The 17,206-nt window shown below is 50.9% G+C and overlaps 1 protein-coding gene across 7 annotated transcripts in view; it reads left to right on the top strand.

The window, feature by feature from the left end:
* Window positions 1–2,598: 2,598 nt before the first annotated feature.
* SYT17 (synaptotagmin 17) overlaps window positions 2,599–17,206 on the top strand; it is a 70,563-nt gene continuing 55,955 nt past the window's right edge. Inside the window, exons 1-5 of one of the 7 annotated variants that reach the window (XM_045204601.3) lie at window positions 2,599–2,654; window positions 6,847–6,869; window positions 7,537–7,685; window positions 13,699–13,847; window positions 15,293–15,912. In XM_045204601.3, coding sequence (XP_045060536.2) covers window positions 13,700–13,847; window positions 15,293–15,912 — 768 coding nt within the window. In that variant the 5' untranslated portion in view covers window positions 2,599–2,654; window positions 6,847–6,869; window positions 7,537–7,685; window position 13,699. Of the gene's footprint in view, window positions 2,655–2,744; window positions 3,169–6,846; window positions 6,870–7,536; window positions 7,686–13,698; window positions 13,848–15,292; window positions 15,913–17,206 lie in introns of those variants that run through there. The other 6 variants (XM_045204600.2, XM_024571513.3, XM_045204597.2 and 3 more) reach the window with 6 other exon arrangements.

The raw sequence follows: 17,206 nt of genomic DNA, 5'->3' as shown, positions 1-17,206 counted from the left end.
GACCCTGAAAAGGGCTGGGAGAGGCTCACGGAGCTGGGGACCCCAAACTCCAGTCTTGGAGTGCCAACTGACACTCCCCTGATGAATGGCTTAGGACCGACTCCTCATTCATTCTTACGTCTGAGGCAGATGGCACAGCTGCGAAGAGCTGGGCTTTTAGAGCTGAACAGAACTGCACTTTCACCCTGTCCCTGTCACTTTTCCTTGTTTACCTTGGGTGACTCACTTCCTCTCAGAGCTTCCGCTTCTCCACCTGTGAAATGGACCAGACGATAACAGCATCCTCCGTGTAGGGCTCTGGAGAGGATTTAACAAGAATGCACGTACTGTGCTCAGCCCTCAGTCCTAATAACTCTAGTTAGACGCATTCTTACCGTGCATTCATTCTTTCAGCGAGACCTTATTAAGCACCTACTGCATGCCAGGTGCTTTATATACATGAAAGCATTTGATACCCCCAGAGGCAGGTTCTATCATCCCCATTTATAATAATGTCCTCCTTTGGAGGAGGGGTGCTTGGTATTCTCAGACAATTGTAAGTCTTCAGTGACTAAGGTCCCAAACTAACCCTAAAGATTTCATGCACACCATTCCTCCCCAAGATTCTGCACTGTGAGGTAGCCAGGTGCAGGGGCTAGGGGAAGGTTCCAGCTTAATCTGCCTCTGAACCCCAGCTCCTTGATGCTGCATACCCCTGGGCAAGGTATTTCACCTCTTTATACCTTATTTTCTTCTCATCTAAGGAGTGGGCTGGTAATAGTATCCACTTCATGATTATCAGAGAATTAAAAGATTGAGTTTGTGTAAAAGCCTTAAACAGTCTTTCACATACAGTCTCAAAAAATGTTAGCTATTTTTCATGGGAACTCCTGGCAAATTCTTCCATCTCTGGCAAGTCCCCTCAAGGAGCACCCATCCTAGCAGGCACCCTCCTCTGTGAAGCCCACTTCCCACTGAGTGTTTCTCCCATCAGTGCGGAAGAAACACTGGATAAATACCATAAACTTGTTAGGAGCTTGGACGGTGTGGGTTCAAACTCTAGTGCACCAGCTGCCAGCTGCCATGCCTTGGTTTCCCTCTCTGTACATCAGTTTCATCATCTGTAAATTGAGGATAATTGCAGCACTTCCTTCATAAAGTTAAGAGTCAAGTCAACAGCAGCAACAAAAACATTGAATGAGTGCCTCCTCTGTTCAGGTGTCACAGGTGGGCACAGGTAACCAGGTTCTTGGTGATCGCAGACAAAGCACTGAATGCACAGAGAGTTTATAGCAGAAAGAGAGAGAACAGATTTATTAAGCGATAGTACACTCCACAGAACATGGGAGTGGGCCAACTCCAAGCAGAGACTGACCTCCAGGGCTGGAGGGATTCTCTTCTTATAGGGGGGATATTTCCTCATTAGTTTTGGTGGGCTTTTATTGTGCATGTAGTTTTATTACTTTAAAGCTACTGCACATGTGGTCTCCCATGATTTTCTTTGATTGGCCACCGGGGACGGGGATCCCACAATGTTAATTTATTATAATGCTATTATAATGAAGCAGGGGTCATGTAGCATCTTCTGCGCAGGTGCATTTATGATTCACCATGATTCAGCACTTTTCCAGAAAGCCGGAACAACAGGTCTTAGAATGGGGTCTCTGTCCAGTATCGACTTCCTTTTTCTTAGCCCTGGGGCATCTCGTTTCCTCCTTCCGGACGATCTCCTGCCTCACAGGCACTATGCTAGATGCATAGGAGTGAGCAAGAAGGATGACACGAAATATGCTTGTGGGTGTTGTGCACAGTGCCTGCCGAATTATAAGAGCTCAGCATGTGTTACCTGCCATGTGCTCCAAATGAGATATATCACACTCACAATGTATATGTACGCCAGATTTTTACACAAAATATATAAACACGTGTAGCATATCTTTTATTACTTCCACATTCATTTCCTCATTTATTCCCACAAAATGGCCCTGAAGGATAGGCAGGGCAGAGATTTTATGCTATTTTTTACCCATGAAAAGACAGAGGCGCTGGGAGGTTAAAAGATTGATAAACTCGTGACAGGCAACTGCAGATGGCTGGGCATTTAAAAAGAGAGCCGGCGGAGGGCGATGTTCCACCTCGGATCCCTCAGTGGAGGGCCAGCCCCCAGCTCTACGGCCTTGGAGTGGGAGGGCCATCTTCGGGGAGGCTTCCGGGCCCAGGGCGTACCAGCCTGGTCGGGAAGCTGCCAGGTGGACACGCCCTGGGGGGCGCGCTAGGTGGCGCGGAGCTTCGAGCAAGCAGAGGCGCTCACGACTCTGGGCACGACGCTGGGTGGCGCTGCCCAGCCGCCCCGCGCCAAACCTGTTGCGCCAAGGGTGCAACTCGACCAGGTTAGGGTAAAGGGGAGCTTCGCTCTTTCCGCGAGCCCCCTGCGTCCCAGGCCGTATCTTCCTTGGGGTGCTCTGTGCCCCACCTTAACCCGGGGCTCTCATTCATTTGGCCTCTGCGTTCCGCACTGCAACAGTTCTAGGCGCGTCGGATGGGGCGGGAATAAAGTTTTTCCAAGCTGGTTTGAGAGAGGGCTGGATTGGGGAGGACCTTCCCAGCTCCAGACTCTGTGGCGGGCTGTATCGCACCCCCTCGGTTTCACGGCCACCCAGGAGGCTCTGCTCTCGGTAGGTGCCAGTCCTGGCGCCGACCGGATGGGCTGACCCGTGCACCGCCCTCTCCCACCCGCTTCTCCATCCCCCTCCCCTCCCCCGCCCCTCGCGCGCACCGGCCCCAGCGTCTCCAGCCCCGCCTGCGCCGGGGTCGTTGCAGTCCCCGCGGCTGCCCCCAGCTCCCTCCTCAGGCGCCCTGGCTTCATTCCAGCCTGGGGAACGACTCCGGGGGGAGCGCGGGACAGCGAGGGAGGCCGAGGCAGGGGACCTGGGCACCTCAGCTCCCCCAGCCTGGAGGTGGCCCCGACTCCCGGAGCCGAAACGCAGGGAAAGGCAAGGACGGGGCGGCCGGCGGAGGGGCGGGCGCCGCTCATCAGCCACGCCAGTCACGTCTGGGGCCACCGGCCGCCTTTTCTTCCTTTCCCCCTTTGCTTTCTCCCCCCTCTCCCTTTGGCGAGGGCAAAGTGGCCGTGGCGGCGCCATGCCCGGGCCGGAGTGAGTCGCACGGGCGAAAATGGCGTACATCCAGGTAGGGCTAAGGCTGGGGGGCCAGGTCGGCGGTGTGGGTGGAGGGGCCGTGCCCCCTTCAACCGTGAGCGCGCGTATGGGAGGGCACGCAGCGGGGCTCCCACAAACTTGCCTCGGAAAAAGGGTGCCCGAGCTCACCAACCTGTGTACCCCAGAAGAGGCTGGGGAAGCCCCCCACACCCCTGGAATGAAGGGTTCCCTGCGGACTCTGCACTCACGCCTTCGTCTCCTGGGGAGGGAATGGGGGATTAGGCGGACTTTTCTCCCCAGTCCCCCACCCCCTCCCTCTCTCTTTGCACCCCACCCCAGGGGAGGGGCCGCGGCGAGGGCTGTTCGGGGCAGGCCAGCGGCGCGGCCAGCCAGCTGTGGTTGCCTTGGTGACGGCTGGGGCTGATTGGCCGGCGGGGGGAGCCTGAGGCAGCTGTTCTGGCCAGGAGGGACCAGGTCGTCGTCTCTCCCGGGCACAGGGTGCTGAGGGGTGGGGGAAACAACAGAGACGTGCTGGTGGTGGTGCTGGCAGTGGTGGTAGGGTAGTCGATTACTTTAGGCCATTGCATTGTGGTTGGGAGTTGTGGACCCCCATCATTTTGGGGAAACTCCCCCAATAGTCATCGGGCTGAAATAATTTCCAAGCATGATTTTCTTTTTGTGGGCAGGGAATCTGCTTGACTAAGAGACCTTTCCTTAATACAAGGCTGGAAGTGGTGACAGGTCACCGCCAAGGTCATGCAGTCAGACCCTTTGAGCTGCTTGCTTCTGGGACTGGCTCCTTTGAGCCTGGCAGAGAAGCCTACAGGCTCCTACATTCAAGGTGCATCTGGGCTCAGTTCTCATCTCCTCGGCCACAGTTGGGGGGCTGCTGGTCCCCTAGTTTCCCTCTGGCTCACAATTCCCTCATTGGGTCCTCAGACTTTTCAGTTGGCCAGAAACTCAGCGCTCTGTCACCTGGCTAGCATCCTCATCCCTCTCCTGACTTAGATTAGCTCCACTGGCTTCCTTTTCATGAAATCCCTAGGTCATCTCTTCAAGTTCATTGAAGGTCACATTTACAGCCACTGTGTCCTGGATATTGTTAGGGGGACTATTCAGTAGTCAGTCACTCAACAAACAGCTGGGTAGGCACTTACAATATGTGGGCTCTGGGAGCACAGTTATGAAAACAGCGCAGGCCGTGCCCCTCAGAGTGCACGACCTAGTGAGACATGAAGGACATTTGAACAGGCTTTCACAGTTCTTAATGACCACCTTCAGCACAGGGAAATCAAATGATTTGTGCAAGGCCACACAGCTGCTTCAGGGGTCGAGGTGAGATCTAAAAGGGGGGATTGTGGGGATCAGTGGGGTATTTGTTAAGCATCGAGTATGTGGAAGACCTGGTGATGTTGGCTTAACTTCTAGAACAAGTTGTTAAACTTTTTCTGTAAAGGGCCAGAGTAAATATTTTTTTCTTTGCGCATTGCAAGGTCTGTGTCTCAACTCTTCTACTCTATGGTGCTGAACAGCCATAGATGATAGTAAATGAATGGGCGTGGTTGTGTTCCAATAAAACTTTATTTGTGGATGCTGAAATTTGAATTTCATATACTTTGCATGAATCAAGAAGTATTCATCTTTTGACTTTTTTTCAAACATTTAAAGGTGTACAAACCATTCTCAGCTGAGTGCTGCACAAAAACAGGCCGCAGGCTGGATTCGTCAACCTTGTTGCCGAATGCCGGGGCTTGCTTTCATCCTGTTTCTTTCTGGCTGAGTCAGGTCTCCATTGGGTCAAATATATGAACCCAGTGGAACCAGTGTGAGGAAAGGCTCGCCAAGCATGCCTGGTAGCATCAGAGCATCTTCTCTTGCCTCTTTCTTCATCTTCCTTGGTTTCTCTTTGCTCCCTGACACACTTATCTTGCACCTGGGTCTGGAGGAGGCTGGATGGTTGTTCCTTTGCAGAGACCCTGAGGTGGCTTTATCTCTGCTCCTCATGGTTTTATAAATGATTCTCTTTTGATCACCACATATGGAGAAAACGCTTCCCTAAATGAAGATAATGGGCAAGAATTGTGAAAAAGCATCACTTTATCCTTGCACTTTATCGGAAGCATTTTAAAGCACTGGCTCGTGTAAGCGCCACGAGGACATAGGTTTTCGCTGCTTTGCTCGCTGCTGTGGTGACCAGGACAGTCCCTGGTGCCTGGTACGTTCCGACTGGTCTCGACAAACCACCTGTTCTCATACGCCACCGAAAGGGGGCAGGGATTTTGCAGCTGGGCAGCACACAAGCATCTTCATAGTCAGTGCCCTAGCTTACTTAGTGTTTCCATGAAAGAAAAGAGGTAACTGAGGCTCGGAGTGGCCCCACGACTTGCCCAAGTCATGTGATCGGCTAGTGGTGAGGCCGGGACTGGCACTTCTCTACTCAGCTCTCTGTATGCCCTCCCCACCCCCACCCCACCCACAAGCAGGTATTGTTCTGGTTTGAGTTTCGCTTTGGAAGAGTTTGTGGCTAATGCCCAAGACCTGTTCCCCAAGGTGCAGCTACATCCTTACCACTTCAAGGACTGTGAATTTTTCATGAGCTATGTACCATCTGTACGGTTTTTTACTTAATTTTTCTATAAATGAACTCTCCCCCTTTTTTACTTTAAAAACTCATATGAAAGGCAAACTTTATGTCAATACCATATTAGAAAACCAAGATCCCTTGATATAAACAGAAGGCAACTGAAAAAAGAAACACAATGAGAGTAATGCTACGTTCTTAGCTTCTAGCTGTAAAGGGCTCTCTGCCTGGCTCTGAGCTGGGAGTCTTCTGTCTGGGGGGGGCGGGGAGGGGGGGAGATTTGCACGTATGAGAAAGATATTAACATAGAATGGTACCAAATTGAGTCTTTCTCTTCCTTGCAAGAGAATTGAAAAAGACAACTAACTTCCTCCCTCAGAGTTCTGAGTTCAAGTCCCACCTGAGTTCATCTCTGGGATATGTCCCAGGCTAGGATACAGGACTTCTCCTAACCTACCTGGTTTACCTGGCCCATTTGGAAAGCCATCAAGACTCTTCCTTGGGAAAGGGGAAGGATCCTGTGTCTTGGGAACCTGTGAGAAAATGAGATGTAGGGTGGGGCCAAAGAAAGGAGGCAGCCTGTCCCTCCTCCAAGGACCAGATTATGGTTTCCTTTTTGGCTCCCTCTGTTTGTGGGTGGTCATATGAAGCTCCCCACCATCTCCATTGGAGCAGACTTGGAAGGTAGTGCCTCCAGGAGGGCGGGGGAGCCAAGTCACATCCACTCTGTGCCCGCCTGCATGTTAGCTAATCATGTCCTTTTGGGTTGGCTTCAGGGCTATTTCTGTATAGGAAGGTTTGCTCTTCTAAAGTGTGGCTGCATTGGATAGCATGACTATCTATCCACCCGCTCTGATTCATAACAGCATACGGTGCAACTCAAACCGAAATGCTAAAGTTTCCCTTTATTTGGTATTGGTTAGCCAGGAGGCTACCAGCAGCTCTGGGGATAGCAACACCTTGTTAGGAAGTCAGCTCCCTTCCCAGGATGGTAAGTGGAAAGATCCAGGGCTTTTTTTTTTTTTTTTTCTTTTTTGAGTTGCTGGAATATTGCTAAACTGGTTTTGTCTCTCTCTTTTTGTCACCCCCCCCCCTCCACCCCGTGGCTTCATCTTGGATCTCTAAAAGGGCAGTTGGAACCTTTAAACGAGGTGGGTTAATTCAGTGATTCATTTGGTCTGGCTTCTAATAAAAAAACGCTTGCTTTTCTTTTGGAGTCTTTTGTGAGGCTCTGGGGAATATTGAATATTAAACAGTAACCGGATGTTGATAAGGGCACGGTTTCGATGAATTTCTATGGCAGGGCGATCCCAGGGAAAAGATACTACTAGTCCACAAGGTAGGTTTCCCTCCCCACCCCCTACTTATTTCATTTGATTATCTCTGTTTCCTTTCTCATCACTGCGATTATCTTTTTTTTTTAAAAAAAAAAAACTATTTTTGCTTTGCTTTCAAGAAGACAGACTAATATTCATTGTGTTTCGGGAACATGTTGTATAGCCCTCGCCGTGTTGGGTATACCGCCCACATGTCAGGAAAGACGTTTCCATAAACTACAAAAGAAACTACCTGCAAACGCTTTGCTCGCTATTAATGGCTCCGGAGAGTTGGTGTTTGCCATCTTTGTGCCTGCAGTTGGTAAATAGAAATGGAAAACATTTTGTTCCAAGTGTTGACAGCAGAGACAGACCTCCTGAATGTCATTTCTCACCAGGGATGGGCTGCTTGTAATTCGGGTGTTTTTCCTTTTCCTCCTCTCCACCCTCCCCGTGTGACCCTCTAACCCCCTCCCCCACCCACCTCCCCCAATGGCCTCAGGGTTTTCTTTCTAGAATCTCCGATCTGCTGCTGTGCAGATGGACTTGCCGGCACTGCTGTCAGAAGTGCTATGAGTCCAGCTGTTGCCAGTCGAGTGAGGATGAAGTTGAAATTCTGGGACCTTTTCCTGCCCAGACTCCTCCCTGGCTGTAAGTAACACTGCTCTGAACTGCCTGGAGAGCAATCTCAAGGCCAGTTTCTGAGAGGGGGTTGGGCCAAGGGAAGGAGGATTCAGCGTATGAAGGCGGGAAAGGCAGAGTGCCCGTGGACTTCTTTGCTGTTGATGGGGACATGCTCTCTGCCTCTCATTTCATTTGGCAAGCTGGTGAGACCAGCTGGTGGTGGGACTTTTGTTCAGCTAGTTTCACATTTTCTGAGATGTGAACTGTGTGATGCTAAACATGTGGGCACTTGTAATCACATTGAGTGTCCTTCCAAGAGGAAAAAGAGATCTGCGGGCATCTACAGTCTTCAAGGGATATCCAGCTTCCAAAGGTGTCCCTCCGACTCAGCGTGACAGCTTGGCCTAGCACCCGGCCCGGTGCTTGGCGCAGAGTGAACGCTGAGTAAGTGTTGCATGGCTGGGTAGAGGGAATGAACAAACAAGTGCATCTTAGCTGGTCTGACCACGAGCTTCAGAAATAGAGAAGCCGAAAAGCACCTCCAGGCTCCATCCTGTCCTCCAACGCTGTTTATGTTCTTTTTGGCATCTTTCATTTTATTTCCAATTCGTTCTCCTCCCGCGCCTGCATACAACATCTCCATCTGCCAGTCACTCAGATATTTTGGGAACACAGTTTTGAAGCTTTTCAGCCATGTGTCTGGTCCACCTCTCTGTGGCTGGGAGAGGAATATGGACAGAGAGTCTGGGTTGAGCCTCGAGGGTCTGGGAATAATCGAGAGCAACTTCTCATGATGCAGAGGGGGAGGCCCAGCGAGGAGAGAGGCAGTGCCAGGGCCTGCGACTGGACCCACAGGGGGGACCCAGTGCTGAATTCGCTAAATCCTTGGGCCGAGATTCCAGAGGACTGTGGTGCCCAACCTTTCCCTCCACATCGGGAGTCATGCCTCAGTCCTTCCTCTTGTTTCTCTTCTTTAGAAGCAAGTGTCAAATGTTTCTGTAACAAAATGGTTCTGTGTCAGGCTCTGTGAGTTGATATCCTGTTTCTTCTACTTTTTCCTAGTTCTGTGATCTTGAGCAAGTTGCCTGAGCTCTCAGTGCCTTGACTTTCCCATGTGTGAAATGGTAATGTTGAAAATAACAGTATTTATCTCATAGGGTTGTTGTGGTGATGGCAGGAACTAGTATATGGAGAGGGACTCAGGAATGCTTGACATCTGGTTGGCAATCCTAAATGAGAGTCTTTTTACCCTGTTTTTGCCTCGGTTTCCTCATCTGTAAAGTGGGAAGAGTCACAGGACTTACTTTGTAGGGCTGTTATTAAGAGTAAGGAGGCATGCACATACCCTGCTTATCGCAGTAGTAAGGACTCATTTCTACCCTTATTAGGTATTGATAGGGATCCTTTAGACCGATTAAAGGCGATAGTACGGTACTCTTCCGTTATTCCCAGGTTGTAGCCTGAATCCTGCAGGTGTGAGCAGAGTTGAAATGTTGGGTGAAATCAACTCACTCATCAAGAGCTCAGTCCCATTGTCCGGTGCGGAGAATGGGGTGGAGGCTGGCTCAGCCCACCTGGTGTCCTTTCGTGAAAGCCACGCTCTGAAGAACGCTGGCTCTGTGAGGGCAGGGTCTTCATCTGTCTTACTCCAAAATGTAATTGCTGACTAACCTACAGGCAGACAGTGAATCCTGAAAGTGCCAGTCATCCAATCGAAAAGTCAGTCGTAGTTTCTTTGGTAGTTATTTCTTGAGTGCGTCCTGCAGGCACTGTGGGACACACAGGCTTGACGGAGTCCTGTTTCTATGCTCAGGGGACTTAAAATCTAGCACAGGAGGCAAGGCGGGTACACAAGTCCAGTCGCCCCCTAAGGCTGTGCATTCACTCCCTGCACACCCATATGACAGTCCTGCATAGTTTTTTAATGGAAAAAAATCCAGGCGAAATAGCTTCAGGTATAGCTTGGTCCAGGGGCTTACATGCAATCGTGGGTGTGTGTGCGTGCATTGCTCTCGTTTTCTTTCTGTTTCTCTGCTATTGGCCTGACTCGTAAGCTTCTTTCTTCTCTGCTTCATTCTTAGTGGCAGCAAAAACACCAGGAAAGGCTCTCACTGCCCTGGCTTGGTATAAATGTGCCAGGCACGTGACCCAGTCACTTTTGCTTGGAGGAAATGGTGCTAGGACCTTGTGGGTTGGTTGACCATCCTGAAACCGGGAAAAGGGTCATTCCCACTTGAAACACATGAACTAGGCTGGCAGAGCAGAGGTTGTCACACTTCACCTGTGAAGGGGCAGATAGTAAATATTTCAGCCTTGTGGGCGTTGCCTCTGTTGCAACTAGTCAGTTCTGTCATTCCAGTGCAGAAGTAATAGGCGGTAAGGACATTAATGAGTGGGCCTGGCTGTGTTCCATAACACTTCATTTACAAATCAGGCAGTGGATTTGGCCCTGTAGTTTGCTGACCTTTATAATAGACAATTTGTGTGCTATAACTGGACTCAGGGCAGAACACACCCCACACTATGTCTTGGAATTGTTGCAGGGATTGTAGAAAATGATTCTATAAGCTCAGATTGTGTAGGGTCTTGAATGCCAGATTAAGGAATTTGGATTTTCTTTTGAACCGGTGGACACTGAAAACCACAGTTGGGTAGGAGTTTGCCCCCAGACACCCAGATGGAGTGTTACAGATGCACAGCCGCCGGGTTGAATGACAGTTGTGTTTGACAGGCTGCTGACCTTTTGGGCAAGCAGAGGACTCTTTTCAGGGGCCAAGGGTGGGACAGTTCTTTTGATTTTGCCACTAGCAGAGAAGTGGGTTGGAAACTTCCTCGCAGGGCCGACACACCACACGACTTCAGGAGGCGCCCTTCACTGTGTGCTTACTGGGAACGGCACCACCTGGAGTTGTGCAGCCTGCACGGCTGTACGTGACCTTCGTGCTGCCCAGCATGAACCAGGTCTTCCGTGCATCCTGGGTCTCACTTAGTTGAGAGCACTGTTGGCTCTCAACATAGTACAAAATGTCAAGAGAAATCTGTAAAGGGGGAGCGGGTTAAGTCTTCAGAAAGTGAATTCACAACTCGTGCTCTCCCCAGATTTATTTGCCAAGTGGGCAGTTGCGTGTTATCAAACAGGCAGGACGTAGAAATGTCAAGTGTGCAGGCTGTCAAGTGTGCAGTGCTATTCCTGCTGTGACACTCGAGCCCAGAGCCACAGGGGTGGCCCTTTGGGTGGGGGATGCACCATTATTGTCATGTGCTTCTGTCTTGTGGGTCCCAAGCTTTCCTGGGCTGGGCTGGGCTGGCCTGGTGAGGGGCAGAAAAACCGTACGATCCAGCTGGCTCCTTTTGGGACAGTGCCAGAAAGACCCTCTTTGAAGAGTGAATTAAAGTCAAGTTACGTGTCTGTCCAACAGGCATGTGTGGAGTGCCCACTGCCCAGCTCCAAAGTGTGGACCGGTGACCCACAGTCTGTTACTACTTGACTCAGTCGGGGTTCTACCATTGACAGTGGTGCCGATTAATTATCTACCCTTCCCCCTCCCCTCTCCCCAGGGATCCCATTTCCCCACCTATAAAAGGGGCAGGGTTATTAACAACAACTTGATGGGTGAAATGAGATGGTTCATACAGAGCAGTTAGCCCAGTGTCTGGCACATAGCAGGCACCCAGCACCTGGTGCCTTTGATCATAACAAGTGCGTATCTCACCATTAAGAAGTCTGCCCAGGTATATGAGGGGTGACAAGACATGCACTCAGATCATTGTGACACAAGAGAAATGGGATAAGAACCACAGGAAGGGTGTGCTCATGCATTCACTGAGAAAATAAATGTGGAACACCCCAGATGTGCCAGGCACTAGGGCAAGGTTGGCAGCGGTGACTGAGACAGATACTGTCGCTACCCCTGTGGAGCTACCGCTTGGTGTCAGATGCAGAAGAAAAGCAGGCAAGCCACAACTGAAGATGAGTTGTGTACAGTGTCAAAGAGGGAGGAAAGCAGGTGCGCAGATAAGGCTGAAGGGGGTGGGAGGAGTGACGGGGACAGGGTGGGGCCTCCCTGAGGAGACGCTATTAAAGCTGAGACCTGAGTGATGACAAGGAACCAAACAGGTGATGGGGACTGGAAGAGCAGTCCAGGCGGAGGGAACGGTGTGGCTCGGTGTGTTGGAGGAAGGGTAGGGAGGCCTGGTGGTTGCCAGGTGGTGGAGGAGATGGGGTGGCTCAGGCATACACTGGTACTGTGTCTGAGAGGACTCAACCACGGCTTCAGGGGCCGATGGTGTGTAAGCTGATGCTTGAAGGCTGGACGGGACTTCCAGGTGGAAGTGACTGCCACTGAGGTGTGACAGCGGGGAAGCAGGCCATGCAGGTGGAGATGCCTCAGTGGCCATAATGTTTGGTGCTGTCTTCCTTGGAAGATGCAACAGCTTTCGTTTAAGGGAGAGCAAGAAGAACGATCGGTACAATGTCATCCCATTTCTGTGCCCTCCCTACTTTCCGTGCCCCACATTTCATCTGCCTTGTTCACCTTCCGGAGACCAGGAGCAGGAGGCAGACTGTGTGCTTCCTGCTCTTGTAACACACCCGGTCTTGCCCTCGCTGTGACCCTTATTACCACTTCGGAAGAACATCAGATCCGTCTCATTTCATGCACAGGATGTACTGGAAAACCTCAGAGAATTCGGAACTTGCATTTTTCAGGACTAGTTTCCCTGCAGGCTTAAATGTCAACCTGGGGGGATGCCGTCAGAACGCATCAGTCCGCAGCTGTAATGGCTTGGGGCCTGTTGTTAGCAGCAGCCATCGCACGGCCACTTGCCAGCTTTTGTGCCCTCCTTCCCGCCTCCCCCTGCAGCATCCTAACCTAGTAGCATTATGAATATTGGGGGAATCTTAAAGCCACCCCTGTTAATGATACTAGCTGAAATGTATTTGGCACCTACCTGTGAAATACCAAGCACCGTTATAAACATTTCGTATGTGTGAACTCATTCAGTATTCATAGCAACCATGCAAGGTGGGCACTATTATTATTCCCATTTTACAGGTGGGGAGATGGAGGCACAGATAGAGGAAGGGATGTGCCCAAGGTCACCCAGCCAGCGTTCAAACCGAGAGGTCGTGCTCCTTAATTACTACTTTGTATTTACCTCCCCTCCGACCCAGGGCTTTCCATGTTTCCATTGGGAGCACGTTGGTTCGTGCCTGCTGTTAATTCGTAGCTGCTTCTTTACATCAAACCATTGTTCTTCCATCACTGATTATCAGGGCTATTTTGTAGCTATAGCCCTGCCAGGAAAGAACCCTTGAGTGACATTGTTCTAGGATATTTCTAAAAGATGTTAAATTATAGACACAGTGACTGTTGAAATAGCAGGGCATGTCTCACTAAGAGCCACTTGCAAAAGTCGAGATGCACATAAACAGCTGCGTGGTTCCTTCCAGACTGAAGATTGACAGGCTTCTCTTGACTCAGTCAAAGTGGCGCGCCCCCCATCCCCACCACCACCATGGCCATTTCCTAGATAGGCCTCCGTGTCCTGCCCTGGCTGGTGTGTGTGGCTCAGTGGATTGTGTGCCAGCCTACAACCAAAGGGTCCCTGATTCAATACACAGTCAGGGCACATGCCTGGGTTGTGGGCCAGGTCCCCAGTGCGGGGTGTACAAGAGGCAACCACACATTGATGTTTCTCTTCCTCCCTTCCTTCCTCCCTTCTCCTCTCTCTAAAAATAAATAAAATCTTTTTAAAAAAGGGTTTTCTTAAAAAAAAGTTTCCATGTCTCTCCCCCCAGGCCCAGCTTTGACTGATTGTTCTAAATTGGGAAATATGTATTCATATCACTTCATAGTTTGTGCAAAAAGCAAGACACTGTGGAGAGTTTAGAGCTACTACACTGTTTCAAATTTGCATTATTCTAAGTTGTATTACCCGGGCCCGAGAGCTACTTCCTCACGGGTCTCTCCTCCAAAGCACAGAGATGCCAGTCCCTGGGGATTCTTTGACAACCATTGAGACCTCTTCCCTCCCATAGGATGGCCAGCAGGAGCAGTGACAAGGACAGGGATTCTGTCCACACAGCCAGTGACGTCCCGCTGACCCCACGTACCAGCTCCCCAGATCGAAGATGCTCGTCCTCAGACATGTCTAAGTCCACGTACAGCCTGACCCGGCGGATTTCAAGTAAGCCTCTCTGCGGGGGCGGGGCGGAGGGCCCGTCCCTAGCAGTCCCGTGCTGCTCAGCCTGCCCTCAGAGTCCACGGGTCAAAATCCTGTTAGCTGGGTTCCGAGCACAGGAGAGGAGAGCTGACTTTCCCAGTCACTCAGCAGCACCCCCAAGGAAGCACGTGAAGGACAAGGGGAGGGGCAGAGTGGGATGACAGTCCAGGAGACAGGATGACAGAGATGTGACAATGGGACAGAAGTGCATTGCACCTGACTTCTGCCAAGTTCAGTCAGAGCGATCATTTTGACTGATTTTTGGTTTTACTTATCACTTTTCATTGAATTGGCTCTCTTGATTGACATTGTCAGCCTATATTGTTTCAGACCCCAAAAGGCGAGTGTTACCATGTTACACAGCAGGGCTTGCGAATCCTAGTGACTCCAGGGTCCAGGTGGGTTGCGTCAGTAACTGAGTGCAGAGGGTGGGGCAGGGATGGGTATCACCCTAAGGCAGTGTCGAATGGGAACCAACCTGGAGAGGCACTGGGAGGGTGCGCACAGCTGGGAAGAGCGTGCCCTGCTGAAAGGGAAGCAGGTTCTCAGCTGCAGCCGTGTGGGATTGTGAGCCCCGTATTGCCTGATTTTTCTAAAAAGAAACTGGCAATCTGGGTTTTCATATGAAACTCTCTCCCGTTTAAATATGAACAAAATGTACCTATGGGTTGAATTTGACCCACAGGCCATCCCCTCTATGTATTTGACTAAATGGCATGATTTGGGTGGAGAGGAGGAAGGAAGGTAAAACCCAAGAACTCCCTGAATAGGATCCTTGAAGAAGTACAATTGGTACTTTGAGGTAGGTGGTGCCATTATCAGCTCCATTTCACAGATGGGGAAACTGAGTCCCAGAGAGTTTTAAAAATGTGCCCCTAGTCACATGGTTTACTGGTAAGTGGCTGAGTTGGAATTTGACCAAGCACTCTGGCTGGCCCCAGAGTCCCATTCTGAACGTAGAGGCAGTACCCGGTAAAGGTTAGAGTCAAGGGTCTGGGGCCACACAGGCCAGGCTTGACCCTTAGTTTCTCCTCTTACTACCTGTGTGACCTTGGGCGAGTTAATTCGTGCTTCTGTTTCCTCACCTGTAAAATGGCTGTGGGGGGATGGGCTGCGGAGTAGTCGTTAGCTAGTAACCTTGTGAAGACTGGATGACTTGATGCGTGCGATGCATTTAACCATGCCTGGCGCTTAGCTGCCGCGATCATGGTGATGGAGCTGATGCGCCGCCATGCTGCCTGCTAGAGAATAAATGAGAGGCTTTCAAGGTGCGGAGAGCAGGTAGTCAAGAGCGTTATGAAGCGGGGTGGGTGATGTGAGAATCTGGGAGACGTTGCCCATCTCCCGAAGTGGCCCAGGCCCCGTCCCCTGCATGGCGATGTTAATTGTTATTTCTGGCGGCTATTTAGGTCTGGAGTCCAGACGACCCAGCTCCCCGCTCATCGATATTAAACCCATCGAGTTCGGCGTCCTGGGCGCCAAGAAGGAGCCCATCCAGCCCTCGGTGCTCAGACGGACCTATACCCCAGATGACTATTTCAGAAAGTTCGAGCCCCGGCTGTACTCCCTCGACTCCAACAACGACGATGTGGACTTCCTGACGGACGAAGAGATCTTGTCCAAGTACCAGCTGGGCATGCTGCACTTCAGCACCCAGTACGACCTGCTGCACAACCACCTGACGGTGCGGGTGATCGAGGCCCGGGACCTGCCACCCCCCATCTCCCACGACGGCTCGCGCCAGGACATGGCCCACTCCAACCCCTACGTCAAGATCTGCCTCCTGCCGGACCAGAAGAACTCTAAGCAGACGGGCGTCAAACGCAAGACCCAGAAGCCCGTGTTCGAGGAGCGCTACACCTTCGAGATCCCCTTCCTAGAAGCGCAGAGGAGGACCCTGCTCCTCACCGTGGTGGATTTCGATAAGTTCTCACGCCACTGTGTCATTGGGAAGGTGTCTGTACCTCTGTGCGAGGTCGACCTGGTGAAAGGCGGGCACTGGTGGAAGGCGCTGATTCCCAGTTCCCAGGTAAGGGGTGGCTCTGTGGTGTCTTCTTCTGAGAGCTCTTTTTACTTTTTTAAATGAGGGGTTTTATTTTATATTTTAAAAATTTTTGCATTTTTAAAACTTCTTACTTTGAAATAGTTTTCTGCTTACAAGAAGTTGCACACACAGAACAGAGAGTCGCCATGCACCCTTCATCTAGCAGCCCCATGACAAATCTTACACAGCCGGAGTAAGATCTTACATCAGCAGCACTGGGAAACTGACGTTGCCAGCTAAGATGCAGACCTCATTCGCTTTTCACCAGTTTCCGCGTGCGCCGCTCTGTGTGCGTGCGTGCGCGCTTCTACGGCATCGTATCACATATATAGATTCGTGCAACCACCACCACTCTGGGAGCTCTTGGGTCATCCACGCTGGGTTATTTAATAAGGAGGGTGATTGTCCTGGGTATGAAGCTATCAGTCATTTTGACTTGCAGAAATTGATTTGGAAAAAATAAAACGAGGACTGAAGAACAGGAAGATAGGTAAATGTTTTTCAGGTAAATTGTGAGATGCCAGCTCAGGGACATGCAGAGCTGCTTGAGACACCAGCCGTGGACTCGGCTCCGGCCCCAGTGGCTGTTAGAGTCCCTTCCTTGGGCATTCTGTGGGCTGAAGGACAGCAGTGCATCCACTCTGGGTGCAGAATGTGGTGGGGGCCCAAGGGAAGGAAAAGACCCAGCCAGTGGAGGCCGGTCTAGCCCATCTACGCCGCAGACAACAACCCTGTATGATGTAGGTGGGGTTATTTTGCATCAAACACACCCAGGTGCCTCTTAAAGTTGAACTCTGCTGGCCAGTGATTTAATGATCCAGGACCACATTTGGGGTACAGATTTTAAACATGAGGACCAGAGGGCCTGCCCACGCCGCCCCCATCAGAGTGTATGTGTCTGTACACAGCTTTAAAGATGGGAGATTTGTCCATCTCTTAGTCTGGATTCCCCAAGAAAAAGACCCTGAAGCAAGGGAAGTAATTTACTAGGGCTGTGACACTGGAGGAAACACCAGAAGGAAGTGGGAAGGGCACATGAAGGAGGTATTTTGGGGCCGGTACCACCATGGGTTACTGGAGTTGAAACCTGCAGGGAAAACTGGGGGGCAGGTCAGACATATGCCTTAGAGTCTTTCCACTGGAGGGGCAAGGGAGCTGGGGTTTTTATACACCAACTACTCTCAGCCACTGAATGAGGGCTGTTGGGGGACAGGGAGGCCTATTCTGGGCATTTCTGGCCTCTTACACTGTCCGATAGAGACCTTTGACATCCGCAAAT

This window comes from Desmodus rotundus, chromosome 1, assembly GCF_022682495.2.
Source record: "Desmodus rotundus isolate HL8 chromosome 1, HLdesRot8A.1, whole genome shotgun sequence".
Lineage (NCBI taxonomy): Eukaryota > Metazoa > Chordata > Mammalia > Chiroptera > Phyllostomidae > Desmodus > Desmodus rotundus.
Note: the sequence above shows the minus strand (reverse complement) of the source record. Positions and strands in the feature narration are given on the sequence as shown.